Source organism: Bubalus kerabau, chromosome 12, assembly GCF_029407905.1.
Source record: "Bubalus kerabau isolate K-KA32 ecotype Philippines breed swamp buffalo chromosome 12, PCC_UOA_SB_1v2, whole genome shotgun sequence".
NCBI classification, from domain to species: domain Eukaryota; kingdom Metazoa; phylum Chordata; class Mammalia; order Artiodactyla; family Bovidae; genus Bubalus; species Bubalus kerabau.
The window spans coordinates 21961254-21985764 of NC_073635.1; the positions used below are offsets into that span (position 1 = coordinate 21961254).

At 47.8% G+C, this 24511-nt stretch overlaps 1 protein-coding gene and 1 long non-coding RNA gene across 9 annotated transcripts in view; one reads left to right on the forward strand and one right to left on the reverse strand.

Annotated features, from left to right (window-relative positions):
- Positions 1-22199, forward strand: part of CCDC70 (coiled-coil domain containing 70) — an 86971-nt gene extending 64772 nt beyond the window's left edge. For 6 of the 7 annotated variants that reach the window (XM_055542235.1, XM_055542231.1, XM_055542232.1 and 3 more), the window contains one exon: positions 1433-2331. In XM_055542235.1, the coding sequence (XP_055398210.1) occupies positions 1513-2202 (690 nt within the window). In that variant the 5' untranslated portion in view covers positions 1433-1512 and the 3' untranslated portion in view covers positions 2203-2331. Of the gene's footprint in view, positions 1-1432; positions 2332-22056 lie in introns of those variants that run through there. The other variant, XR_008700931.1, reaches the window with a different exon arrangement.
- On the reverse strand, positions 1627-22318 carry LOC129624394 (uncharacterized). Of its 2 annotated transcripts, XR_008700934.1 has the most exons (4): positions 22195-22318; positions 11948-12090; positions 4477-4674; positions 1627-1757 (listed from the first exon to the last, which is right to left on the reverse strand). It is a non-coding gene; the product is annotated as an uncharacterized LOC129624394 (long non-coding RNA). The 2 variants fall into 2 exon arrangements; XR_008700935.1 differs by lacking the exons at positions 1627-1757; positions 4477-4674 and adding an exon at positions 10655-11067.
- Positions 22319-24511: the final 2193 nt, after the last annotated feature.

Sequence of the window (24511 nt, forward strand, 5' to 3'; positions counted from 1 at the left end):
AATGTACTGACCACCTCTTCAGCCCAAAGCCATGATCATCCACCATCTTTCTCTACCAAAGCTTGTCCCTCAAAAATACAACCAGGAGGACAAAGAGAACAATGGTTAAAATTTCCTAATAATGGACCCACATACCCTGTTGGTGGGAATGCAAACTGGTACAGCCACTATGAAGAATAACATGAAGGTTCCTTAAGAAACTAAAAACAGAGCTAGCATGTGATCCAGCAATCCCATTCCTAGGCATATATCCAGAGGAAAACATAGTTCGAAAGGATACAAGCACCCCATTATATCCTTGCAGTATCACTGCAGTACTGCTTACAACAGCAGGACATGGAAGCAATCTAAATATCCATTAACAGAAGAATGGATAAAGCGGAAGTGATAGATATATACAATGGAATATTCAGTTCAGTTCAGTTCAGTTGCTCAGTCGTGTCCATCTCTTTGTGACCCCATGAATCACAGCACGCCAGGCCTCCCTGTCCATCACCAACTCCTGGAGTTCACTCAAACTCACATCCATCAACTCGGTGATACCATCCAGCCATCTCACCCTCTGTCGTCCCCTCTTCTTCCTGCCCCCAGTCCCTCCCAGCATCAGAGTCTTTTCCAATGAGTCAACTCTTCACATGAGGTGGCCAAAGTACTGGAGTTTCAGCCTTAGCATCATTCCTTCCAAAGAACACCCAGGGCTGATCTTCAGAATGGACTGGTTGGATCTCCTTGCAGTCCAAGGGACTCGCAAGAGTCTTCTCCAACATCACCGTTCAAAAGCATCAATTCTTTGGCGCTCAGCTTTCTTCACAGTCCAACTCTCACATCCATACATGACTACTGGAAAAACTATAGCCTTGACTAGATGGACCTTTGTTGGCAAAGTAATGTCTCTGCTTTTCAATATGCTATCTAGGTTGGTCATAACTTTTCTTCCAAGGAATATTACTCAGTCATAAAAAGGGATGAAATATTGCTATTTGCAGTAACATGGATGCCCCCAGAGATTATCATACAAATTAAAGTAAATCAGAGAAAGACATATATTATATGATAGCATTTATATGTAGAACCTTACAAAAAAAGATAAATGAACTTATTTACGAAATAGACACAGACTCACAGACTTAGAGAACCAACTTATGATTATCATGGGGTAAGGGTTGGGGGGAGGGATGGATTGACATGTACACACTGCTATATATAAAATAGGTAACCAATAAGGACCTACTGTGTAGAATAGGGAAATCTGCTCAATATTCTGTAATAACCTAAATGAGAAAAGAATTTGCAAAACAATAGATACATGTAAATGTAAAAAAGATGTAAGATTAAAAAAAAAAAAAAAAATCTCAATAGTGCCACACAGACTCCAAGGCTTGCCCTCTGGGATGCTATATTCAAGGGTGTATTCTTTCCCGTGCCCCTACAGGGTTGGACCAGCTGACCTGATCCTGGCCAGTGGCCCTGTCCTCCATCACAGCCATCCCGCCATCCGGGCCAACAGGGACTATGTTTCCCTTCAAGGTGAGAAAATGGATGGGGCTTGCCTGCTTCCGCTCGCTGGTGGTCTCCTCCTCCAGCATTCGCCGAAAGAAACTAATCCACAAGCTCCAGGAAGAAAAGGCCTTCCGCGAGGAGATGAGACACTTCCGGGAGAAGATCGAAGACTTCCGGGAAGAGATGTGGAATTTCCGGAGCAAGATGCGTGCCTTCCGCGGTGAGATCTTGGGCTTTTGGGAAGAGGATAGGCCTTTCTGGGAAGAGGAGAAAACCTTCTGGGAAGAGGAGAAAGCCTTCTGGGAAATGGGAAAATCTTTCCGGGAAGAAGAGAAAACCTTTTGGAAAAAGTACCGAATCTTCTGGAAGGAAGACAGGGCCTTCTGGAAGGAGGACAACGCCCTGTGGGAAAGAGACCGGCACCTCCTTCAGGAGGACAAGGCCCTGTGGGAGGAAGAAAAGGCCCTGTGGGAGGAGGAGAGAGCCCTTCTGGATGAGGAGAAAGTCCTCTGGGAGGATAAGAAGACCCTCTGGGAGGAGGAGAATGCCCTCTGGGAGGAGGAGAATGCCCTCTGGGAGAAGGAGAAGGCCGCCTGGGTAGAAGGGGTTGTTCCGGTTGTGGAGCAGCAGGTGCTGGAAGGCGGGCACCGCCATGTCAGCGGCAGGCCCCGGTCACCAGCCTCCTCCCGGGGCAGGGCGTGAGCGCAAGAGGCACTGGATTGGGACTCTAGTGGAGTCACACTCAGGGTGACCCCCGCATGCCTAAAAAAATATGCTCTTATTTGTCTCCTGGCTTCAAAAGATCTAATAAAGTCCTGAGGAGAGGTCTGGAAAACCAACTTTTGAAGGGAGGGGCCAGCTGCATTTTCCCAGGTCTTGTGAGTCTCCGAGGTCACTATCACATCCTCCATGGGCTATAACTGCTGTCCCTAGGGCTGGGTCCCCGGCAGCTCCGGTGAACCCGGCAGGAGTGGGTGGGTGTGAGTGGAGGCCCTGGGCTAGCCTTAAAAGAGTCAGAAATGGAGTGGGGGCAGGTGCTCAGACAATGACAGCGAGAGATAGGGAGGACCAGAGAAGGGCAGAGACATCTCTGCCTCTGTCCAGTTCTGAGGTAGTCATTTCTCCTCCACTCTGGGCAGTGTTGCCTGGCGAAGGAAATGGCAACCTACTCCAGTACTCTTGCCTGGAAATCCCATGGATGGAGGAACCTGGTAGGCTGCAGTCCATGGGGTCGCGAAGAGTCGGTCGGACACGACTGAGCGACTTCCCTTTCACTTTTCACGTTCATGCATTGGAGAAGGAAATGGCAACCCACTCTAGTATTCTTGCCTGGAGAATCCCAGGGGCAGAGGAGCCTGGTGGGCTGCCGTCTATGGGGTCGCACAGAGTCGGACATGACTGAGCGACTTAGCAGCAGCAGCAGCTGGGCAGTCTTGGAGGCTTGGGGCGGTGGAAAGCTTTCCAGAAAAGGCTGTAGTGGTGTTAACATTTCATTTGTGGGTTTTTCTCACCTGGCAGGCTATTTAGACACAGACAGCATCCCTTAATGACTCACCTGCTCACTGTTTAGGTTTCCACCAAACTTTGCTTCCCATTCTCTGTAGCGTGAGAAAGGGGCGTGGCATTAGGCTGAGGCTCTAGAGCTCCACCCACTCCCCTTTTCTGATACTGGAATCGTTGGACCAGGTGAGCCCACCTGCAAGGTGTAAGGGAGACCTCCTGCCCCATACTCCTATTAAATACTCAGGTCTCAGGTACCTGTGTGTCTGCATTATCAATCCCTTCCTTTGTGTTTCCCTTCTTCCATTCAATTAAAATTAAAATGCCCCAGGGAAGTAGAACACTGAATGTACGCTAATGTGAACAGCCATTTACAAACCCAGCTTCTCTTCTGGTGTCAGACTACATATATGGGCATTGATATGGAAGGGCCCAGAAGGTGAGTAGTAAGAAATGTCAAGGCCAACACCTCTTGCTTCCCCTTTTCTTGGGCCTGGCCCTCACTCTCATTCATGCAGCCACTTACGTGCCTTTGTACATCCTTTACTACTTGACAAGCACGTTCACACCTGCCAGCTCATGTAACCTTCCTCACAACTCTATAGGTTGACAGGGAAGGTCCATAAACCCATTGCACATGTGAAGAAAGAGACCTGGAGAAGCAGAGGGACTTCTGGCTGCAAGCAGCAACCAGAAGGTCCAGGAAGAGAACCCACATTGTCTGCCAGTTGGTCCCATTCCTCTTCCAACACAGCCCGGGTTATAGGATGTGGCTTTAGACCAGTTCAGCCAATGATAGTGTCAGAGCTGGATGAGCCTTAAAGTGCTTGGGGACTTCACTGTGGTTTGGGGTGGTGTTCCAAAAACACGAAGAGAAGAGGACAGAGTCCCCTTGGGTGTGCTGAGCAGACATCCAGGTACCAGGAGAGTGGGCTGACTCCATGAGCAGCTTCCATGGCTCCGTATCACTGTGGGAAAGCTGGGGTTCCTTGGAAGGCCGCTGATCCTCAGGAGTCAGGGCCAGGGCACTGGGATCCGCCTTCTCCTTTGCCACACACCCAGACTTGCATCCTCAGGTCTCAACAGGCAAAGATGTCAGTAAGCGGAGGGAACAAGACGCTGGTGTGAAGACAAGGGAGACAGCTAGGGACCCTCACTGTGACTGAATGGATTGAGAGCAGATTAACACTGCTGGCGGAGAGTCTGAGGATGAATAATCAACTGGTGAGTAGGCAGAAAACTGAGCAAAGGGAAGAAAGCGACTGTACAATAAAGACATGTGCGGAAAAGGAAAAACCACGGTAGAACACTACACGCTCAGCTATGACTAGCATTTACATAGTTAAATATAAATACTGATTGTGATCTAACCACAGTTACAATGCACAATATTGGAATAAGAGGAAGGATGGGAAATCGGCTTTTTTATTGTGGGAAGTCAGGCTTCCCAGGTGGCGCTAGTGGTAAAGAACTCACCTGCCAACGCAGGAGATGTAGAGATGCGGGTTCTTCCCTGGGTGGGGAAGATTCCCCAGAGGAGGAAATGCAACCCACTCCAGTATTCTTGCTTGGAGAATCCCATGGACAGGGGATCCTGGCGGGCTACAGTCCATGGGGTCACAAGAAGTTGACATGACTGAAGTGACTTAGCATGTAGCATATATTAGTCCAACACTGAAAATGCAAAAAGCAGCGACAGAGCATATTATTTACAGCAGTGTTTCTCGTACTTTAGCCAATATCAGCCACACCCTCTCTCCAGCAGCCCAGAACATCTCTCCTTCCTGGAACTTGAACTCCTTAGTGACTCACCTCTGGCACCTGTCACACCTGGAATCGGGAGGGTTCTCCTCCCCTCAGCCTTCACCTTTGCTGACAGGCTCACACTCATCCTTCAGGATCAGCCTGTATCACTTGCCGTGGGTCACCCTTCCTGACCCCGTCATCTGAGTGGGGATCCCTCTGGGTGTCTCTCACCGCTGAACCCCACCTGGCACAGCACTCACTGGTCACAGGGGCTGTCCTCGCTGACTTTTTTGCCTGAATCCTCCAGTAGACTATAAAGGTTAAGAGGGCAGAGACAATGCATGTCTGAAAGCTCTGTGGCTGCCCTGAGATCCCAGGATCCCAGCACCTTAGGAATACCCGTCTCATGCTTGGAGAATTTCTCACCTTGTACGAGAAGATCAGAAATGTATTTCCCAGCCTCCCTTGCAGCCAGGGCTCAGATATGCGACCCAGGCTTCACTCATCACTTGCATCCATGCCAGACTTCAGTGAAGAAAAGGAGGCCAGGCAGAGTCATTGTGTGACAGTGGCAGGAAATGAGTTCTCAGAGGCAGCAGGGCTGAGGTCCTGGCCAAAGGGTCCCTGCCTGGGACAGTGGCTTGAGCCTCAGGCCCAAGCCCAACTGCAAGGGCCATAGAGAACTGTGTTCCCGGCAACATGCCTAGCTGTGTAGCCACTACCCCCACTTCCCTGACTGTTGGGGAGGTTCTGTAAGCAACCTGCTGCTGCTGCTAAGTCACTTCAGTCGTGTCCGACTCTGTGCGACCCCATAGACAGCAGCCCACCAGGCTTCCCATCCCTGGGATTCTCCAGGCAAGAACACTGGAGTGGGTTGCCATTTCCCTCTCCAATGCATGAAAATGAAAAGAAGTCGCTCAGTCGTGTCCGACTCTAGCGACCCCATGGACTGCAGCCTACCAGGCTCCTCCATCCATGGGATTTTCTAGGCAAAAGTACCGGAGCGGGGTTCCACTGCCTTCTCCGCTGTAAGCAACCTAGTATATTTCAGTAAATACTCTGATAAACTAGCTCGAGTGTGTTTTGTTTTTTAACTAAGTATCAGGACAAGATGGAGAGTAACTGTCCTGCTTTAGGCTTTATTCCCAGTGCCTAGCAAATCTTGGGCACTAGCTGCTGCTCCTGCTAAATCACTTCAGTCGTGTCCGACTCTGTGCGACCCCATAGACGGCACTAGCACTGAATACCTATTTAAGGATACAGATGAATGAGTGAATGAATGGATGAGAGAGAGCAGGTCCCCTGGATTCAGTGCCCCGACCCCTGGCTTCCCTGAGGGGAGGCATATGCATGGCGGTATATGCTTCCAGCCCTGCCCCTTCTCAACTAGGAACCACATATCCAGGCCATGCAACCCCAGTCCCCAAGGGGAAAAAGGACAAACAGCTCCTGTTCTGCAGAGAATAGCACCCTGAAGACATATGACGATCTCTTTCACCCCAGAGAAGGGGAAATCATATGGGTGACTTCTCTCACTCCTGCAGGTGGGTACAAGCACACACCACCACTTACTCTTCTTATTTTTAAAATGAATTTTTTATTTTATTTCCTATGTATTTATTTTAATTTTGACTATGTTGTGTATTCATTATAGTACAAGGGCTTTCTCTAGTTCTAGCGCATGGGCTTAGTTGCCCTGAGACATGTGGTATCTTATTTCCCTGACCAGGGATCGAACCCACATTCCCTGCATTGGAAGGCAGATTCTGAACCACTGGACCACCAGCGAAGTCCTGTTTTCTTTTTTATTTTCTTTGCCCATTGTGAGCCCCTCAGCTGGAAAGGCTGGTTTTGCTCATGCTCAAGGACTGTGTGGTGTGTGCATGCCTCACTCCTCCTCCAGGTCTGAAATGAGCTTTGGGGAACACAAAACCATGCTTAGCAACAGCCTGCCTGGGGATCGATTGCTAGGGGGGTCACTGCACACCACGATGTGCTTTTTGCAGAACTCAGAGCTGGTTGCTTAGCAACGAAATGAGATGCTAGTTTAACTAGTTCTAGATCTACGTTTTCCTAATCAACACAGGGAAAAGACCCGGCCAGCCTTGAGAAGAGAGAATGCTTGTTCATTGTGGGTGAGCGCTCACTCTGCTTTAAAAGTTGGCCAAAACTTTAGTGACTACACAACAACAAAGCACTACCCACTGCGTTCGTTACAACTCAGTTAATCCTCACCACAACCCCCTGAGACGGCACCAGCATTAGCTTCATTACAAGTGAGGAAACTGAAGCACATGGAGCCCAAGGTGATGCAATCAGTAAGAGGTGTAATGGACATTAGAACCCAGATTGTCTCTGCTCCAGAACCCAAGCTTTTGTCAACTAAGTTAAAATGCCCCCCTTCCGTAGGCACTCCCAGATGCCTCTGCCTTAAAAACAGTTAAGGCAGAATGGACATTCTTCAGCTACGTAAAAAGTTAAGCTGCAGGGACTTCCCTGGTGGCATAGAATCCACCTGTGAATGCACGGGACATGGGTTCAATCCCTGGTCCAGGAAGATTCCAAATGCCACAGAGCGACTAAGTCCATGCACCACGACTCCTGGAGCCCATGCTCCTAGAGTCTGTTCTCTGCAACGAGAAAAAAGCCACCGCAATGAGAAGCCTTCACATCTCAACAAAGAGTAGCCCCTGCTCACCGCAACTAGAGAAAGCCTGAGCGCAGCTACAAAGACCCAGTACAACAACAACAAAAAAAGTTAAGCTGAGTTTAACATACTCCTTCCATCTTAAGAACACTCATCAGTGAATGACCTGGCTTTGATAGCCAGCCACCCCCCACCACGCCCCGCATGACACATCACAAAGAAGATATTCTAATGACAGTTCCTTTGACTCTCCACCCACGTCACTCTCCAAACCTGGCAGAATATCAACCAGATTCTAATGTGACCCAGGGGACACTCTTAGCCCCAGTGTCCCCAGCGGGTCTGACCTGGTTCAGGGTGATGGGAGGCTGTGACTCGGGTTGAGGAAGCGTGGGGGGCAGTCTGGCTGAAGAGAGAGAATTGGGAAGAAAGAGCGCCCTTGCGGGAGTTGTTAGCCTGGGGTGACCACACCCCTCTCCAATGCCCACAATCTCCTGGTGAGACTCACCTGGCACCCAGGACACCCTTACTGAAAGCCCCAGGGAACAAGACATGTCTCTTTCTCCTCTGCCACAAAGATCCATTTAGACCCTACTCCAAAACCTCAGCCTTTTACCTTCCACCCTGCCCTTCCTGCATCCTGGGTGTTCAGGCCAAGGCACTTCTGTTCTAGCTACTTTTTCGGCATCTGCCTTTGATCTGCTGGGCGGCTGCCTCCTAGCCCAGGTCTCCTTTTCTAAGTTGGAGCTTCTTTACCTCCTTTTCATCCTCAGCCTCTTTCCCTCTTTCTAGTTTGTTCTTTGCAGCTCTCCTGGGTTGGGAGGTGAGGGGCTCCTAGAAAGAAAGAGGCAGGTGGGCGACCAGGCACCACTTGTTCTCTTGGGTTTTGGAACATCTCCCACATCCTCCCTAGATTCTACCATCTCTTCCCAAATTCTGTTTCCTTTTAAAAGTCCCTTGGGTTGAATTTTCCCTTGATCTGTGGTCAGCAGCCCATTGTTGTCCCTCAGGCAGGGGACCAGGGAGCTGTGAAGTCATTTCATTAGCAATTGTGTCACAGTTTGAAACTAAGTTTAACCATGAGGACGAGATATCCCACTACATTCTTAATGATCATTACATATATAGCAACTTACATTACAAAGATTATCCTGTTTGTGTCTTGGGTGATAACCCAGTTAACTTTTCACATCATTTGCATTTCTTTCATTATTTACTGTTAAATTTGCATGTCTGATTCTATTACTGTGTTGTCTTATATCTTCAAGTCCAAAACTGAGTCACTGGCTGCAAAGTGGCTTGTTGAATGCAATGTGATGGAATGGAGATGACGCTTTAGAGAAAACAGGTGGTGAGAAAGTGGGTTATGGAGGCCATGGAAAAATCAGTGTCTAAATTTGATATTAGATATTGGAAAGCAATTAAAGGTTTTTGTCTGTTTGCTTGCATGTTTTTTTATGTGAAAATTTCTTTTTCTATTTATAGTCCCAACCAGCTTACAGGAGATGGGATTCTATCAAAAAGCAACATTTATTGGCAGAATAATCTGGTGATATAAGACAGCAATTCTTTGGGATGCTAAGAGGAAAAATCATCGGAATTCTTAGCTGGCAGTAGCTCTAGAATTTCTGCTCTTCAGGGCATTGGAGATTTAATTGGCACAGAGCCCAGAAGCTAAATCCCCTTCTTCCAGCCAAAACTTGTGACCCACCATCGTTTCTAGGGCTAAACTGAGAGGCAGGCAGGGAGGAAGAGATGGAAGAAAGAATGAAACACAGGCTGGCTCTGTATGACTGGGGCTGTATGACCCGTCTCTACTCACACTGTGTGGCTCAGGACCTCAGAGTAATATATGTAAAATACCAAACACATAGCAGTTCCTCAATAACTGTCTACTCCCTGCCTTTTCTCCCCTCTACTTCATGTAATATGCCCCATTACTGAGAATCTGCCTGGTCCATCTGTTTCTTCAGCTCCTTGTGCAGACCCTGGCTGATAGTAAGTGCTCAGTAAATGTGTGTGTGATAGAATAAGCCATAATTTGCTAACACTTCTACCAGCTTTGAACCTTAAGTTGGTTTTAAACTCTTTTTCTTTATCAATATCACTATAATGAATATATTTGTTCCTATTTTGAATATGGACTCAAGGAAGTAGAAATAGTGGGTCAAGGGGTAAGTTTCTCCCAATTATTTTCCTATGTGTCTGTATTAATTGATCATTCTGCCAGCCTTGTATAAATGGCATTGGTTTTTCTACCTTTTCATTAACTTTGGGTATTTCCATTAAAATAAAAAGATGCAAATGGGTGAAAATGGGACCTTATTCTTTATTTTAAATTTGACTTGTGAGACTGAACATTTCCTAATGCCTGTTTACTAGTTTTATTTCCTCTTTTGTGTGGGTTGTCAGCTCACATCCTTTGTTTATTAAACTACAGGATTTTAAGCATTTTTCCTATCAATTTGTACATTTACAGGCTAAAGATATTAACTCCTATTTTGCTTGCCGCAATTCTTTTTCCACTCTGCTGTTGACTGTGTTATTGAAGTTCTGCTGTATGATTTTATTTCTGCTTTACCATGGTCAATTTTAATTTTTAAAAAGCTTGCAGTTGTATTTTTTTTTCTGGAAAATTTACACTTAGAAAGTTTTTCTTCATACCCAGATTTGGTAAATATTCATTTCTATTTTCTTCTGGATTTTCTCCCTCCAATAGCTTGTTGTTAAGTGTGTAACTCTTGAATGTAGACGGAATTAAATTAGTATCTGGTGTATGGAGAGAGATCAGGGCCAGAGATATCTTTCTGAATTGCTAATTAGGAATTCCTTAACAGTGTATTAAATAACTCTTCCTACCTCTACGTGAAGCCTCCTTTGTTATATACTAAATTTATATGTAATATGATTTTTGTGTCCCTTCTTTCTACTTAACGTTTTAATGCATTGGTCAGAATTTCCAAAAGGACATTATATAAAAATGGTAACACTGGGCTTCCTGGGTTAGTTTTTGGTACTAATAATGGGCTGATTTGAATTTACTCAGAGATCCTGGGAATTTAAGGCCTAGAGTGAACCTCCTTTAGCTAGGCAAGAGAGGCCCAGTCACAAGACCCACAGATCACAAATACCAGCTGACAAAACTGTTATTATTATCTCTATCTTGTTAGAGATTTTTGAGCTTTGTGACTGCTTTGGTCACAGTGAGACCAGGTCACAGGAGAGGAAGTGCTGAGCAGAACTGGGCCTCCCAGTGAGATGATAGATAGATAGGCTCCAGGCTGGACATTTACGACTTAGCCTCCTGTTTGCATTTCCCGAGAGGAAAGGTAGGTGGGCCCCAGCTGAGGAATTTACAATCAGCCTCCTGTTTACAAATAGACAGTTCTTGTTTCTCGTAAACATCTCAAGGTAATAATCATGGCAAGGACGAAAAGGGAAAAAAAAAAACAAAAAACTGAGGAAAGGATTAAGGGATCTCCCCTTCTCCCCTTTTCATGTGCAGAAAGACTCCATGTGGGCCAAAAGTCGAGGGATAATGCCAGGCCATGATGAGTCCCGCTCTTCCCAGCAGCCTTCATTTCAAGATCCATCTTGGCTGAGGGGTGCGTGCACACCTGAGGGAGGGTCCTGAGACAAATTAACCAGGGTGGGGACAAAGCAAGACGAGTGGCCTGAGGGAAGAAAAAGACCCGTAAAACTGCACCCTTGTAAAGGACTTAAACTTCCCAAAGACGTGATTCTCTCTCTCTGAGCTCGCCCACGCACCTTTCCACATGAACTTTTCTTTTCAATAAACTTCTTACTTGACTCTTTACCTTTTGTCCCCTTGCCTGAATTCATTCTTGAGTAGGCAAGCAAGAACTAAGGACTCCAGCCCTAACTTCTTGCCCCTGCAGTCCAGAGGTTAGGACTCCCGATCCGGGAAACTAAGGCCTTGCTTCTAGCTACCGCTCACTGCTGCTTGCTGCAAACTACCCTTTAGTGCTGTGGGTGTCCGAAATCACCAGGACAGGAGCTGGTGAACACTTCAGCCTTGGTCTGACAGAAGAGAGTCTGTATAGGGACTTCCCGGGTGGTCCAGTCATAAAGAATCTGCCGTCCAATGCAGGGGACTCGTGTTCAACCCCTGGTCATGGAACTAAGATCCCACATGCTGGGGAGCAACTAAAGCCCTCGCCACAACCAGGGTCTGTACGCCACAGTGACCGATCCCACAGAACACAACAAAGATTCCACGAGCTGCAACTGAGGCCTCACACAGCCAAGTGAAAATAAGATACAGAGACTGTGTAAAGGCAAGAGGTCTTGGCAAGAGCATCTCCCGATCACGTGGCCTGAGAAGCAGAGCAGACCAGCCCGGGGCACAGAGAGAAGCAGAATGAGAGCCAGGGACACCGACCCCCACTGGTTTCTGGTCCCTGACGGTCCATGTCTTGGCTGCTCTATGAAATGCTCTGCAGGCCTCATAAGACCTTCTCCTTTTTTACTTAACTTAGTTTAAGTGATTTCTATTTCCTGAATCTGAAAAAGGTCCCATGGAACAAGACTCACCTTCGTGAGCGACCAGAGGTTTTGCTGTCTCCACTGTGGACCCAACGAACCGGGTACTGCAGCTGTTGGCAGAAGCAATCCATCAAACGAAGGCTTGGGAACATTGCCGAGATGACTCTAAGGAGTTCCTGGATCCTCTGAACCTGCAAACGGAGGATGCAATGATCAGAAAATTCTAAGATTCAGAGGAAGCCTTGGAACATGGGTGACGTTGTGATGTTTTTGTGTGTGTGGTCAGTCGTGTCCGACTCTTTGCAACTCCACGGATTGTAGCCCACCAGGCTCCTCTGTGTATGGAATTTTCTAGGCAAGAATACTGGAGTGGGTTGCCATTTCCTTCTCCAGGGTATCTTTCCAACCCGGGGATCAAACCTATGTCTCTTAAGTCTCCTGCATTGTCAGGCAGATTCTTCACCACTGCGCCACCTGCAGTGAGTGGCACATATAAACGCAAATGAAAAACATGTCCTTCATAGTCTCACCACCCACACCCCCACCACACACACAATCCTTCTCTTTCCATCAGGAATTTTGGGTCACCTGTTTTGTGCCAGACGCTAAGGAAGGTGAGGCAAATTTTTGTATGTACTAAGAGAATGCTTTGCAGGGGGGAGCTTTGTAGTGTGGAGCAGGGTCATTTAGCCCAACAAGGGCATCAGGAAGGTCTTCCTAAAGAAGCAAAGGAAATAAGGGGGAAACAGGGCATCAAGTCCTTATGGATGCCTCAACTGACAGCCCCACTGACAGCACCGAGTCTGATGCTCCATCCACCCTCGTGGCTTCAATGATTGTGCGGTGAAGTGGGGATGGGTAGTCAACAAAGTCGTTTCCAAGCTTTCATTTGATTTGAGAACACTAGTAATAGATGGAGGAGGCAGTGGCACCCCACTCCAGTGCTCTCGCCTGGAAAATCCCATGGACAGAGGAGCCTGGTAGGCTGCAGTCCAAGGGGTCGCTAGAGGCGGACACGACTGAGCGACTTCACTTTCATTTTTCACCTTCATGCATTGGAGAAGGAAATGGCAACCCACTCCAGTGTTCTTGCCTGGAGAATCCCAGGGACGGGGAAGCCTCGTGGGCTGCCGTCTATGGGGTTGCACAGAGTCGGACATGACTGAAGCGACTTAGCAGCAGCAGTAATAGAACAGGTATGGGTAAAAAAATAGAGTCTGTAGTGTTCATGGGTGCTTATTTCTGGAAGGCAGTAGGCAGCTGCAGTAATTTCAAAGTTGCTAGATTGTTGACTTTTAAATTCTTCCACCCAAAACAACTCTAAGCTAAGCTGTGAACAAAGAAGAACTGAGAATCACTCGAAATACTTGAAGAGACTGCTGTAATTAGTATCCTCCTTTCTGGATGTTATTACTCTGAGGCATGGGTTTACCGTAGTAAAACATTTGGAAAGAAGAATTTGTTGGTTTTTAGAACCTGATTGGGATGTCCAAGACATTGAGTAATGAGGGAATAATTTATTTTTTAAGTAATATTTTTTGTTGTACAAAGAAGACTCTTGAGAGTCCCTTGGACTGCAAGGAGATCAAACCAATCAATTCTAAAGGAAATCAACCCTGAATATTCATTGGAAGGACTGATGCTGAAGCTCCAATCCTTTGGCCACTAATTCGAAGAGCCAACGCATTGGAAAAGACCCTGATGCTGGGAAAGAGGGAGGGCAGGAGAAGGGGGCGACAGAGGATGAGATGGTTGGATGGCATCATCAACTCCTTGGACATGAGTTTGAGCAAAGTCTGGGAGATGGAGAAGGACAGGGAAGCCTGGTGCGCTGCAGTCCATGGGGTCACAAAGAGTAAGACATGATTGAGCGACTGAACAACAACAACAAACAAAGAAGAAGCAAAGGAAAAAGTCAGCCGACACTCCACCTCTGCATGGCAATCCTGCTCTAGTGAAAAGAACAACAACACAGTCCTTCAGAACGCGGGCAAGTGGGGAGACCTAGAAACAAACTAACCACAACAGACCCTTCCTGGACCAAAAAATAGAGTGGGAGGGAGAGAAACTGGGGGCAAGAGATTAGATTTGGGAGGCATCCTTCCCTACCGCTCCCCCTGGGTCCTGAGATAGAAGGAATCTCAGGTCAGCATGAACTTGAGTTCATGAAGCCCCCAAGAGAAGCCTGATAAGCAGCCAGAGAGAGGACGATGCTGGTAAAGGAGGGTCTCCTACAGATTCCCTTCTGTGCATGTCGTGCCTTCCGGCGTGCAGGTGAGGGCCCAGAGGAGGTGTCACTGGGGCCATGTCTCTTTCAGGAGGGCTCTGACATGGCAAGTGGGGAGGTCACTGTTCACGCTTGAACTTTAGTGATGGGCCAGTGCTTGGGGAGCTCGCTGGCCTCCATAACCCAGTGGTCATTTAGCCGCCGAAATCAAAGGAAGACAACCCCACTCCCAAACCACTGTGATGTTCTTTCTCTTCAATCTTCTTGGAAATTTCTATCCAGGAAGGAAATTTACCAAAGGAAAAACCCTGATATCTGTTTAGAGTTTGTAAACCACTTTCAAATTGATTCTTTCATTTGATTCTCTCCCACAAAGCCTTGTCTAGTGCATTGGGATCACTTGACTCAGCTAGCAGACTTAGATTTGCCAAAGGGTACATAGATGGTAAAATTTAGCAATTTTTGCAGCAAGCCTAAGTTGTGTTCTTTCTGTCTCCCAACAGTTTTGCTAAAGAGTTTGTTATTTTATTGGCTGCCCCAGAGCAGGAGTTTATAAAGCTTGCTTGGCAAAGGCTCAGGGATTCCAAGTCTGCGCCCGAGGGTGCTCGGGTGGGGAGGGCTGAGAAGGTGTTGGGGTGCTGGCCCTGAGGTATGTGTGTCTTGCATTGTGTGTTATTTTCCGCAGGAAGACGCCATTTGCAGAAAGCATTCTGCAGTGGTCTTATTAACTTTCAAATCCCCATCTTCAAGTCCTTAATAGATGCTCAATTAACATGCTTGGAAGGAATATTTGGAGGGCAAGAGGGTGAGCTTGATCATCGTTGTTGAGGAGTGGAGCAGTGGACAGTGAATGGAATGGATCTGAAAATAAAAGCTTTGTAAGGGCCATGATTAAAAAAAAAAAATCTGTAAACTTGGCTTAATCAAACTGAAAATTTGGTGGATCAATTACATAATACAGAAATCATTTTTAGGGATTTAGCTTTCACCCAGCAGCAATACAGTCTCTCTCTCTTTTTTTTTAAGGATAAGCAACATCTTATTTAGTCAAAGCTGTGGTTTTTCCAGTAGTCATGTATGGATGTAAGAGTTGGACTATAAAGACAGCTGAGCACTAAAGAATTGATGCTTTTGAACTGTGGAGAAGTTCTTGAGAAGAACGTCTCAAGAAGTTGTAGAAGACTCTTGAGAGTCCCTTGGACTACAAGGGGTTCAAACCAGTCCATCCTAAAGAAAATCAGTCCTGAATAATCATTGGAAGGACTGATGCTGAAGCTGAAACTCCAATACTTTGACTACCTGATGCAAAAGAACTGACTCATTGGAAAAGACCCTGATGATGGGAGAGATTGAAGGTGGTAGGAGAAGGGGACAACAGAGGATGAGATGGTTGGATGGCATCACCAACTCGATAGACATGAGTTTGAGCAAGCTCCGGGAGTTGGTGATAGACAGGGAGGCCTGGTGTGCTGGAGTCCATGGGGTTGCAAAGAGTTGGGCACGACTGAGTGACAGAACTGAACTGAACATCTTATTTTTGTTCCCAGAGGTAGAACGGGGTGAAGGAAATTTGGGTCAAGGAGGGGAGCTGAGAGACGATCCTTCCCAACCTCATCTGAGTCCTATAGCAGCAACCAGCTCTGGGGAAACTAAGGAAGAACAGAATTAGTCTTGGGCTTCCCTCGTGGCTTAGCTGGTAAAGAATCCACCTGTATTGCAGGGGACCTGGGTTTGATCCCTGGGTCAGGAAGATCCCCTGGAGAAGGGAATGGCTACCCACTCCAGTATTCTTGCCTAGAGAATTCCATGGACAGAGGATCCTGGAAGTGCTATAGTCTATGGGGTCATGAAGAGTCAGACACGACTGAGTGCCTAACACTTTCAGGATTACACTGAGATGCTTGGGAAACTGGGATCTTTTATTCCCATAAGCCATCTATTGATCTATTGGTTTGTGTCCACTGAAGCCTGGAAGCAGGAGTATCCAATCCCCAGGACTCTGCATTCTTCATCCCCACTGTCATCTCGGGCTTCCCAGGTGGCCCTAGAGGTAAAAAACCTGTCTGCCACTTCAAGAGACCCAAGAGACATGGGTTCAATCCCTGGGTTGGGAAGATCCCCTGGAGGGGGAAATGGCAACCCATTCCAGTGTTCTTGCCTGGAGAATCCCCATGGACAGAGGAGCCTGGTGGGCTACAGTCCATGCGGTCACAGAGTCGGATACGATTGAAGCAACTTAGCATGCAGCATTTACAGTCATCTCAGGGACATCCACTGAACCCTCTGAGTACCTGAGTACACCAGACTTCCAGGGCAGGGAAACAGCCTGCCCAGGTAAGCAGTTCACCTGCCTACTCACTTTCAGACACATCTGTGTTCCCCTGTTCCCCTCAGATTGCTGGGGGCTGGTCGAATTCCTGTACCCATGCCTTTCATTAGATTGGGCCATGAGAGGCGTAAGTGAATGATGAGAAGAATTTGCTATACCCCAGACCATCCTGCCCTCCACCCTTTCCAGCCTTGCCTTGGGTGGTGGCTATACCTCTGGCAGGGACCACTTGTCCTCCTTGGACCCAGGTCTGCCTGGTAGCCCCTGCCCTGCTTCCGCTGCTCCCTCCACCACCACCATGGCCTTCCCTCACCCCAAATTGCAGCTCCTGCCTGGCAGCCAAAACCCTGGGGTCCCCAGGCAGTCCCTCCCATATAGCTCCAGCTTCCAGCTCCTGGGGTCTGAGGACTCAATCTCCTCCCTTTGTTCCTCCAGCCCTAGGAGTGGTAGCAGTTTCCTGAAGCTGTTAATCTCTGGGTTATCTCCCCTGTCACTACCCGTCCCCAACTTCCCCTCAACCTCTTTCAGCACTTGCAACCCCATTGTAACTAGCCTGCTGTGTTAATTCCTTCTCCTAAACTCTCTGCCCTGGGATCTGCCTTCTTGACTGCTCCCAGACTAAAAACACAGCTTTAGCATAGTCAATGGGCACATGCTAAGTCACTTCAGTTGTGTTCAACTCTTTGCAACCCTATGGATTATAGCCTGCCAGGCTCCTCTGTCCATGGAATTCTTCAGGCAAGAATACTGGAGTGGGTTGCCATGCCCTCCCTTCAGGGGATCTTCCTGACCCAGGGATGAAACCCACGTCTCTTATGTCTCCTACACTGGCAGGTGGGTTCTTTACCACTGAGCCACCAGGGAAGCCACAGTGAGTGTTCCCAGCTAATCTGTTCATCTCTCTTTCTATTCTCTGACAAACAGTGAAATTCCACCCCTCCTTCTCTTTGAATTGTAGGCACACGCTCAGTAAACACCCACCCATCTTGCGTCGTGATTGAACACCCTGGCAGGGGCTCTGCACCCAGCTGCCTTTTTCCAAGGGTCCACAGAAGGGAAGGCCACTAAGGAAGACCTTTGTAAAAACTATTTATTTATTTATTTATTTTTGGCTGTGTTGGGTCTTCATTGCTGTGCGGGCTTGTCTCTCATTATGGTGCACATGGGCTTAGTTGCCCTGTGGCATCTGGGATCTTTCCTGACCAGGGATAGAACCCATGGCTCCTGCATTGGCAGGCGGACTCTTTCTTCTCCACTGAGCCACCAGGGAAGCCCCAGAAAGACCTTCTTGAGTGGAGGTTAGCTTAACATGCTTTATTTGCATTACTCAAACGTTTACTTAGGGGATCAAGAGAGTTTAAACTGTATCTGTTGTTTTGGCCGTCTAAAAAGAATTTGTTCGTATTAAATGCATCAAAAGCTCTGTCTGCCTCAGTAAGAAAGTAGACACAAGAAAGGATCCCAAGTCAGAAAGTTTTCCACAGGCAGAAGAATCTGCCTGCCAATGCAGGAGATGCAAGAGACGTGAGTTCGATCCCTGGGTTGGGGAAGAGTCTCTGGAGTAGAGAATGGCAATCCACCCCAGTATTCATACCTGGAAAATTCCATGGACAAAGGAGCCTGGCAGTCTACAGTTCATGGGGCTGCAATGAGTTGGACACAACTGAGTGACTGAGCGCACACAAAGACAGACTAAGAAGAGGTAAAAGGTTCCATAGGTGCCAGAGAAGACATCAGAGTCCCGGGTCAGAGACAAAGGACTTTATTACTCTTGGCATGGCAAGCAACATAAGCTTCAGGCTCGAGTTGGTCCCCTTGTTCCTCAAGTACTTCAGGGAAATACACAGTGGCCCAGGCAGATACTGAGCACACAGCGGGTTTATGTTACAGCAGAGAAAGCCTGAGTTCAAGAAACCCACATCTTTCAGAGGGACTGCAAACTGACCTACCCAACGTTGAGACCAGAGAGAGACATTATCTTCATTCTCCCAGATACCAAAAAAAATCTGCCCCCTGCCCTGGAAGGAGACACTATTTCTGTCTCCCAAGGCAATCTGCTTTATAATCTTCTGTAAAAAAGATAGTTGAAAAGATAGTCTGATGAGAAGTACAGTACTCCCAGCTCATAAAACATGTCAAAATACAAAAGACGTGTGGAGAATTTTCTCCTAATATGCTCCTGGTTAAGAATCACCAATGCAGGATATTGTTTCTAAATCTAAAGGCGGTTCATTTTTCAAACAATTAATTGACAAATGAGCTTTTTTCAAGATTAATTCATTAATTTGGCTGTGCTGAATCTTAGTTGTGGCATTCAGGATCTTTAGTTGCAGCATGCAAACTCTTAGCTGCCACATGTGGGATCTCGCTCTCTGACCAGTGATCAAACCCAGGCCCCCTGCATAGGGAACACGGAGCCCAAGCCACTGGGCCACCAGGGAAGTCCCAGTCAAATGAGCTCTTTTCATCCTGTATTATGAATTGTGCAATGGGCCACTGCCTTATGGTTGAGCTACCACAACACAAATCTAGTTTATTTCTGTATAAAAAATAAACACCAGGTTCAAACTTGCAGCTGTAGGAATACTGTGAAGGTTAAATGAAACAATACATGCAAAATGTTGGCACACAGCAGGCAATAAAATTTAGTTCTTCTCTCTCTTCTTCTACGCTTTGCCCGCTTCATGGCCTTGCCTGAAACTGTCCTGGCTGTGCATCAAGAATAGCTCAGATTTATGTCTTTTTCCTGCTACTGGTGGCTCTGCTGAAAGGAGTGCATTGAATCCTTTAAATGAGTCCCAGGAGAGGCACCCAGCCTTCTAGAAGAGCAATCAAAATGACTGAGCAGCCGGCAACCTGTTATCTGTGATTTTATGAGCTGCCACTCACTTGACTCTCCCATTCCTCCTGGCTTCTTTTCCCACTTTCATCCCCACCCCATTCTGTTGGCCTTCTCAAGGCCACCTTCTAGAGACTGTTTACACTCTGTTCTCCACAGCCACAGCTCTTGTTTATTCACTCAGCAATGATCTGCAGACGACAGGATCTCTTATATAGAAAAGTCTAAGGAATTTCACTAAAAGAAATATCAGAACTAATAAGCGTGTAGAGTGAAGTGACAGGATACAAGATCAATACACAAAGATCAATGGGCATAGCCCATTTTCAAGGTATTGTGAAGAGTACTGATGCAGAAGGGGAGAATCTTGGACTTTATCTGCTGGGGAAAAGGATGCCATCATTAGTTGGGTTTCTTTCTTTTTTTTAAGCTGAATTCTTTTTTCTTTTTTAAGTCTTTATTGAATTTGTAACAATATTGCTTCTGTTTCATGTTTTGGCCTGTTGGCCAAGAGGCATGTGGGATCTTAGCTCGTTGACTAGGGGCGGAACCCATGCGCCCCTCTGCAATGGAAGGCGAAGTCTCAACCACTGGATCCCAGGGAAGTCCCTAAGCTGGGTTTCTGAATCTCCTCACTGGTAACCTTTGGACCGGATCATTCTTCACGGTAAAGGGCGGTCCTGGGCATCTCTGGGACTTGATGCCGGCACTTAGAATAAAAAATGCCTCCATTTGAAAGACAGTCTGAATAGAAGTGCAATGTTTCTTGACCTTGGTATTGCTGTTGCTTAGTTGCTAAGTCCTGTCCAACTCTTTGTGACCCTGTGGACAGTCACCCTTCAGGTTCCTCTGTCCATGGGATTCTCTAGGCAAGAGTACTGGAATGGGTAGCCATTTCCTCCTCCAGGGGATCTTCCCAACCCAGGGATCAAACTGGGGTCTCGTGCATTGGCAAGCAGATTCTTTACTGCTGAGCCACCTGGGAAGCCTGCCTTTTGATGTGGGAGAGGTCAAGATCACATCTGGTTGAGAATCCTACGAGAAAAGGGAGACACTGAGAAGCAATTGGCAGAGAAGATCCCACACAGAAAAAAAGTCAAGCTGAAGGTGGTTTGTGCAGGATGAGATTGTTCTTCTCTGGAGAAAAGAGCCATTAACAGGAGTAGGCCCTAGAAACAACAACTACAGAGCATCTGGAAGCACTGGGACCACGGGCCTCCGCTCACCATGCAGGCTGTACCAGCCTCAGACCATCCCCCAGGCAGGGAGACGCTTTGCCCTCTTGAGACCCTTTTGTTCAGACAGCCTCTTCTTCAAAGTGTCCAAAGGAAAGCCTGGATTCCTTTTTAGCAACTCTCTGAGATTTTTTTTTTTCCTCTGGCTGGCAAGCTACTTCTGAGAACAGAGCAAGGAGGGGTAAATAACAGAGTCACCCCATCCTCCAAGCTGGGAAATGGAATCCTGAGGTGTAACCACTACCCCCGGTCCCCACTGGGTCCCTGTAAGAAGCCTCTGAGTTCTAGGAGATGCACCATGTGATCACAGGCTATGCATTTAAAAGACTGCACTCTGGTTTCCAAAGAAACAGGATATTACAGTGAGAGATTGTCCTCATTATCCCTGGTTAACGTCCGTGTGCATCTGAGGACAGTGGCCCACGGCGCTGTGCTGAAGAGGGATTTAGCCAGGCTCAGCCTTCTTTGTGGGGGCAGTGTCACTTGCTGGGGTTCTCAAGCAGACAGGTGGGTGTCTAGCTCAGACTCTCAGAAGCAGAACAAATGACTCACCAGAATGAATCTGTGGCTGCACCTCAAAGGTGATTTGGGGTCTGGAGTTGAGAGCTAGCTTGGCTTTCCTCACGCTATGCATTGTTAAGGGACTGAAATCCACTCCCTGCAAGTGGTCGGCCCAGCTGGGGTTTTTGGATCAAAGGCTGGGCAGAGCTGTGGGCAGGCAGGCCATATCTGGGGGAGAGGTGGGGGAGGGCAGGGGCCGGTGTCAGAGCACTGTCCCTTGAACTCCTCAGTCTCTAAGGGGACTCTCTGAAGCATCTGATTCCAAGGGCAAAATACTCCCCCAATGAGCACAGCTGACAGAAGAGTGGGCAATGGGGACTGCAGTGATTCCCTGAACCCCCCACGTGAAGTAGGGGTGGGTTTGCAGGGTGCCATACACATTGGCTCAGTGCACTTCCTAGGGCCCCAGGCTAATACAGACACCCCAGTGAGCCCCTGAGACTCCAGAGCCTCAGTGCCCTCCTATGAAAACTAGGGAAATGACACCTACAACATAAGGATTGTGAGAAAGAATATACAAAGAAGTGCTCCAGGGGCCCTAAAACGTGATATGAACGGTGGCTGGTATTGGCCCAATTCCACGTGCTTTACAAATGGCACTTTCATAATAAAGCATCTGTGCTTCTATGTGAGAAGTTACAGGATTACTTTACCGCCTAATGAGAAAATAAGAGCAGAGAGCCTGACCCCAAGGCATTCAAGCAGTTGGCAAACAGGCCCCGGGCTCCCTGGCAGAGCAGGCTGGTACATCCCGGGAGGCGGGGCATCAGCTCAGCGTTATGCCAACCCTCCCCTACACGTGCAGGAGGTCCCTGCGGTGTTGGTGGTGGTTGTTCAGCCGCTGGAAGGTAGTTTTATAAATAAAATTAAAATTTCTGTATTGACCTTTGCTTTATTGAAAAGCTGTTTACTTAGCTATTCCCAAGGGAGACAGACGGATCATGCTTTCCGGATTTACCCCTCTAGGAAAGGGCAGAGTGCCTCGCCGCTGCCTAACACGATCCTCAACCATCCCACATGCAGCTGAAACACACTAAGCCCACCCCCAGGAGGAGACCCAAGGTGCTCAGAAGGGCGCAGGGGCACAGCGAGCACCCCTCTTACCTGTCGGTCCAAGCAGTCCTGCTGCGCTCAGTTCCTGAGACTGCGCACCTCCGTGAACACGTGTGATGTATCGTTTTTCCCTGAGTTGTTGTCTCGGTGCACACGCACACACCTCCACTCACCCAGAGGGCTCGCTCCACCGGACAACGACCACAGCGCCCAGCAAAAGGTCCTTCACCTACCCGGTGTGTTGTCTCAGCTGCGCAGATCTTTGCCAGAAACCCATCAACCCCCGTCCGGGAGCAGGAGCGTCCTTGCTCATAACCTGCCAACCTCCCCTCTACCTTTAGCAGGAGCGAACACACATCTTGAAGTTAACGAGTCCAGAGATAAGAAGCCAAACTTGTGTATGCACGCAAAGGAAAAACCAGACGGAAGCCGCTGGAACCAAGATGGCGAGGAATCTGACCTGAAACTGACCCCATGTCTCATTATACGCTGATCTGCCTATATTTGCCTATATAAACGACATACCTACCTCTGGCCAGGACCGGACATTAAGGACCAAAACTGGATAACAAAGGGGTGGCACCCCGCTTCCTTGAAGAAGCCCTGCCCTTTCCCCCTCCCCATCACCCCCCCAGACTTATGCGTGTACCTCCCCATCACTAGCCTCACTCCTCCTCTTGTCTTTACTCTTTAAAATTAAGTAACGCTCGCCAGGTGGGTGGAAAGTTGATCTGTGAACTTAGTTCCCGCTTCTCCGTTCCTTGGCCACTTCCGTTTGTGCTGTGTTGAGCTTGGCTTTGGTTTCGGTTTCAGTTTCAGTTTCGTTTGTTCCTCCCTGCTCAGTCGCTGACTCTGCGACCCCATGGACTGTAGCCCACCAGGCTCCTCTGTCCATGGGATTCTCCAGGCAAGAATACTGGAGTGGGTTGCTGTTCCTTTCTCCGGGAGATCTTCCTGACCCAGGGATTGAACCCCATCTCTTGCATTGCAGGCAGATTCTTTACCCTCTGAGCCACCAGGGAAGCCCACTCTCTGCTGGAATCTAACAGAAAAAGAAGCCTACCCCACAGGGAAGCAGAGATCCTGGGCTGGGCTAGGGCCCAAGCAGGGGCTATATGACTTAATTTGGTACCAAATGTTCTATAATACATATGTATTTTTAATTTTTTATTAATTTGTTGGCCATGCAGTATGTGGGATCATAGTTCCATAACCAGGAGTTGAACCTGTGCCCACTGCATTGGAAGCTCAGAGTCTTAACCACCAGACCTTCAGGGAAGTCCCTGTTGTATATTTTTGCTTAAATATTCAGTTTCTGTGGTCCATGGTTTTTTGGTTTTTTTTTTTTGCAAGGCACCAGTTTGCCGCTCTGAGACTGAGACTGCACTGAGCTCTGACCTGACTGTGGACGATTCTACTAAACAAAAGTCACTTCGTGCCACTCCTCTGCCCGGATGCCACTGCTCACTCAGAGCAGCCCTCGGGCCCCTGCCCTGCTCCTTCCCACATTCCTGCCTCCCTGGCCTTCTTGTCTGTCCCTGAACACATTAAGTGCACTGCCTGAGCTCATGCATTTACCATTTCCTGCACTTGGGACCTGCTCCCCATCCCACTTCCCTCTGCCCCCACTGCCTCATTTCCTTCGTCTTTTTCCATCACCATCTGACCCACACCACAGATCTACTTGTACGTGAATTGTCTCCCCCTCCCCATCATTACATAAAGGCCCAAAGGGATGCAGTTCAGTGGCTTGTACTCCCAAGAGCCTGGACCTGTGCATGTGGCAGGTATTCAATTAATACTTAGAAATGACTGAATAAATGAGAGGGATACAGACCTCCTGTGACCTGTGTTCATGTTTTTTGTGTTGCTGCCTGTTACTGCCCTGCGAGCAGACTTCTCTGTCTGCTGTGGGGACAGCAGCCTCAGGTGTAATCTATTCCCTTAAAGGTCAGCACCAGCTGACCTGATACACCAGCTGTATATCCCTGACACAGCTCCCAGCCCACAATGCCTTCACAGGAAAGGGATCTCTAGCTAGAGGCTGGATGGGGGGAGAGGGGATTGGAAAGAGGGTTTCCACGCGCATCCTTTGGCCATACTTTAAAATAATCTCCCTTTAAACTTATCTTAAGAAATTTGTATGCAGGTCAGGAAGCAACGTTAGAACTGGACATGGAACAACAGACTGGTTCCAAATAGGAAAAGGAGTACGTCAAGGCTGTATATTGTCACCCTCCTTATTTAACTTCTATGCAAAGTACATCATGAGAAATGCTGGGCTGGAAGAAGCACAAGCTGGAATCAAGATTGCCAGGAGAAATATCAATAACCTCAGATATGCAGATAACACCACCCTTATGGCAGA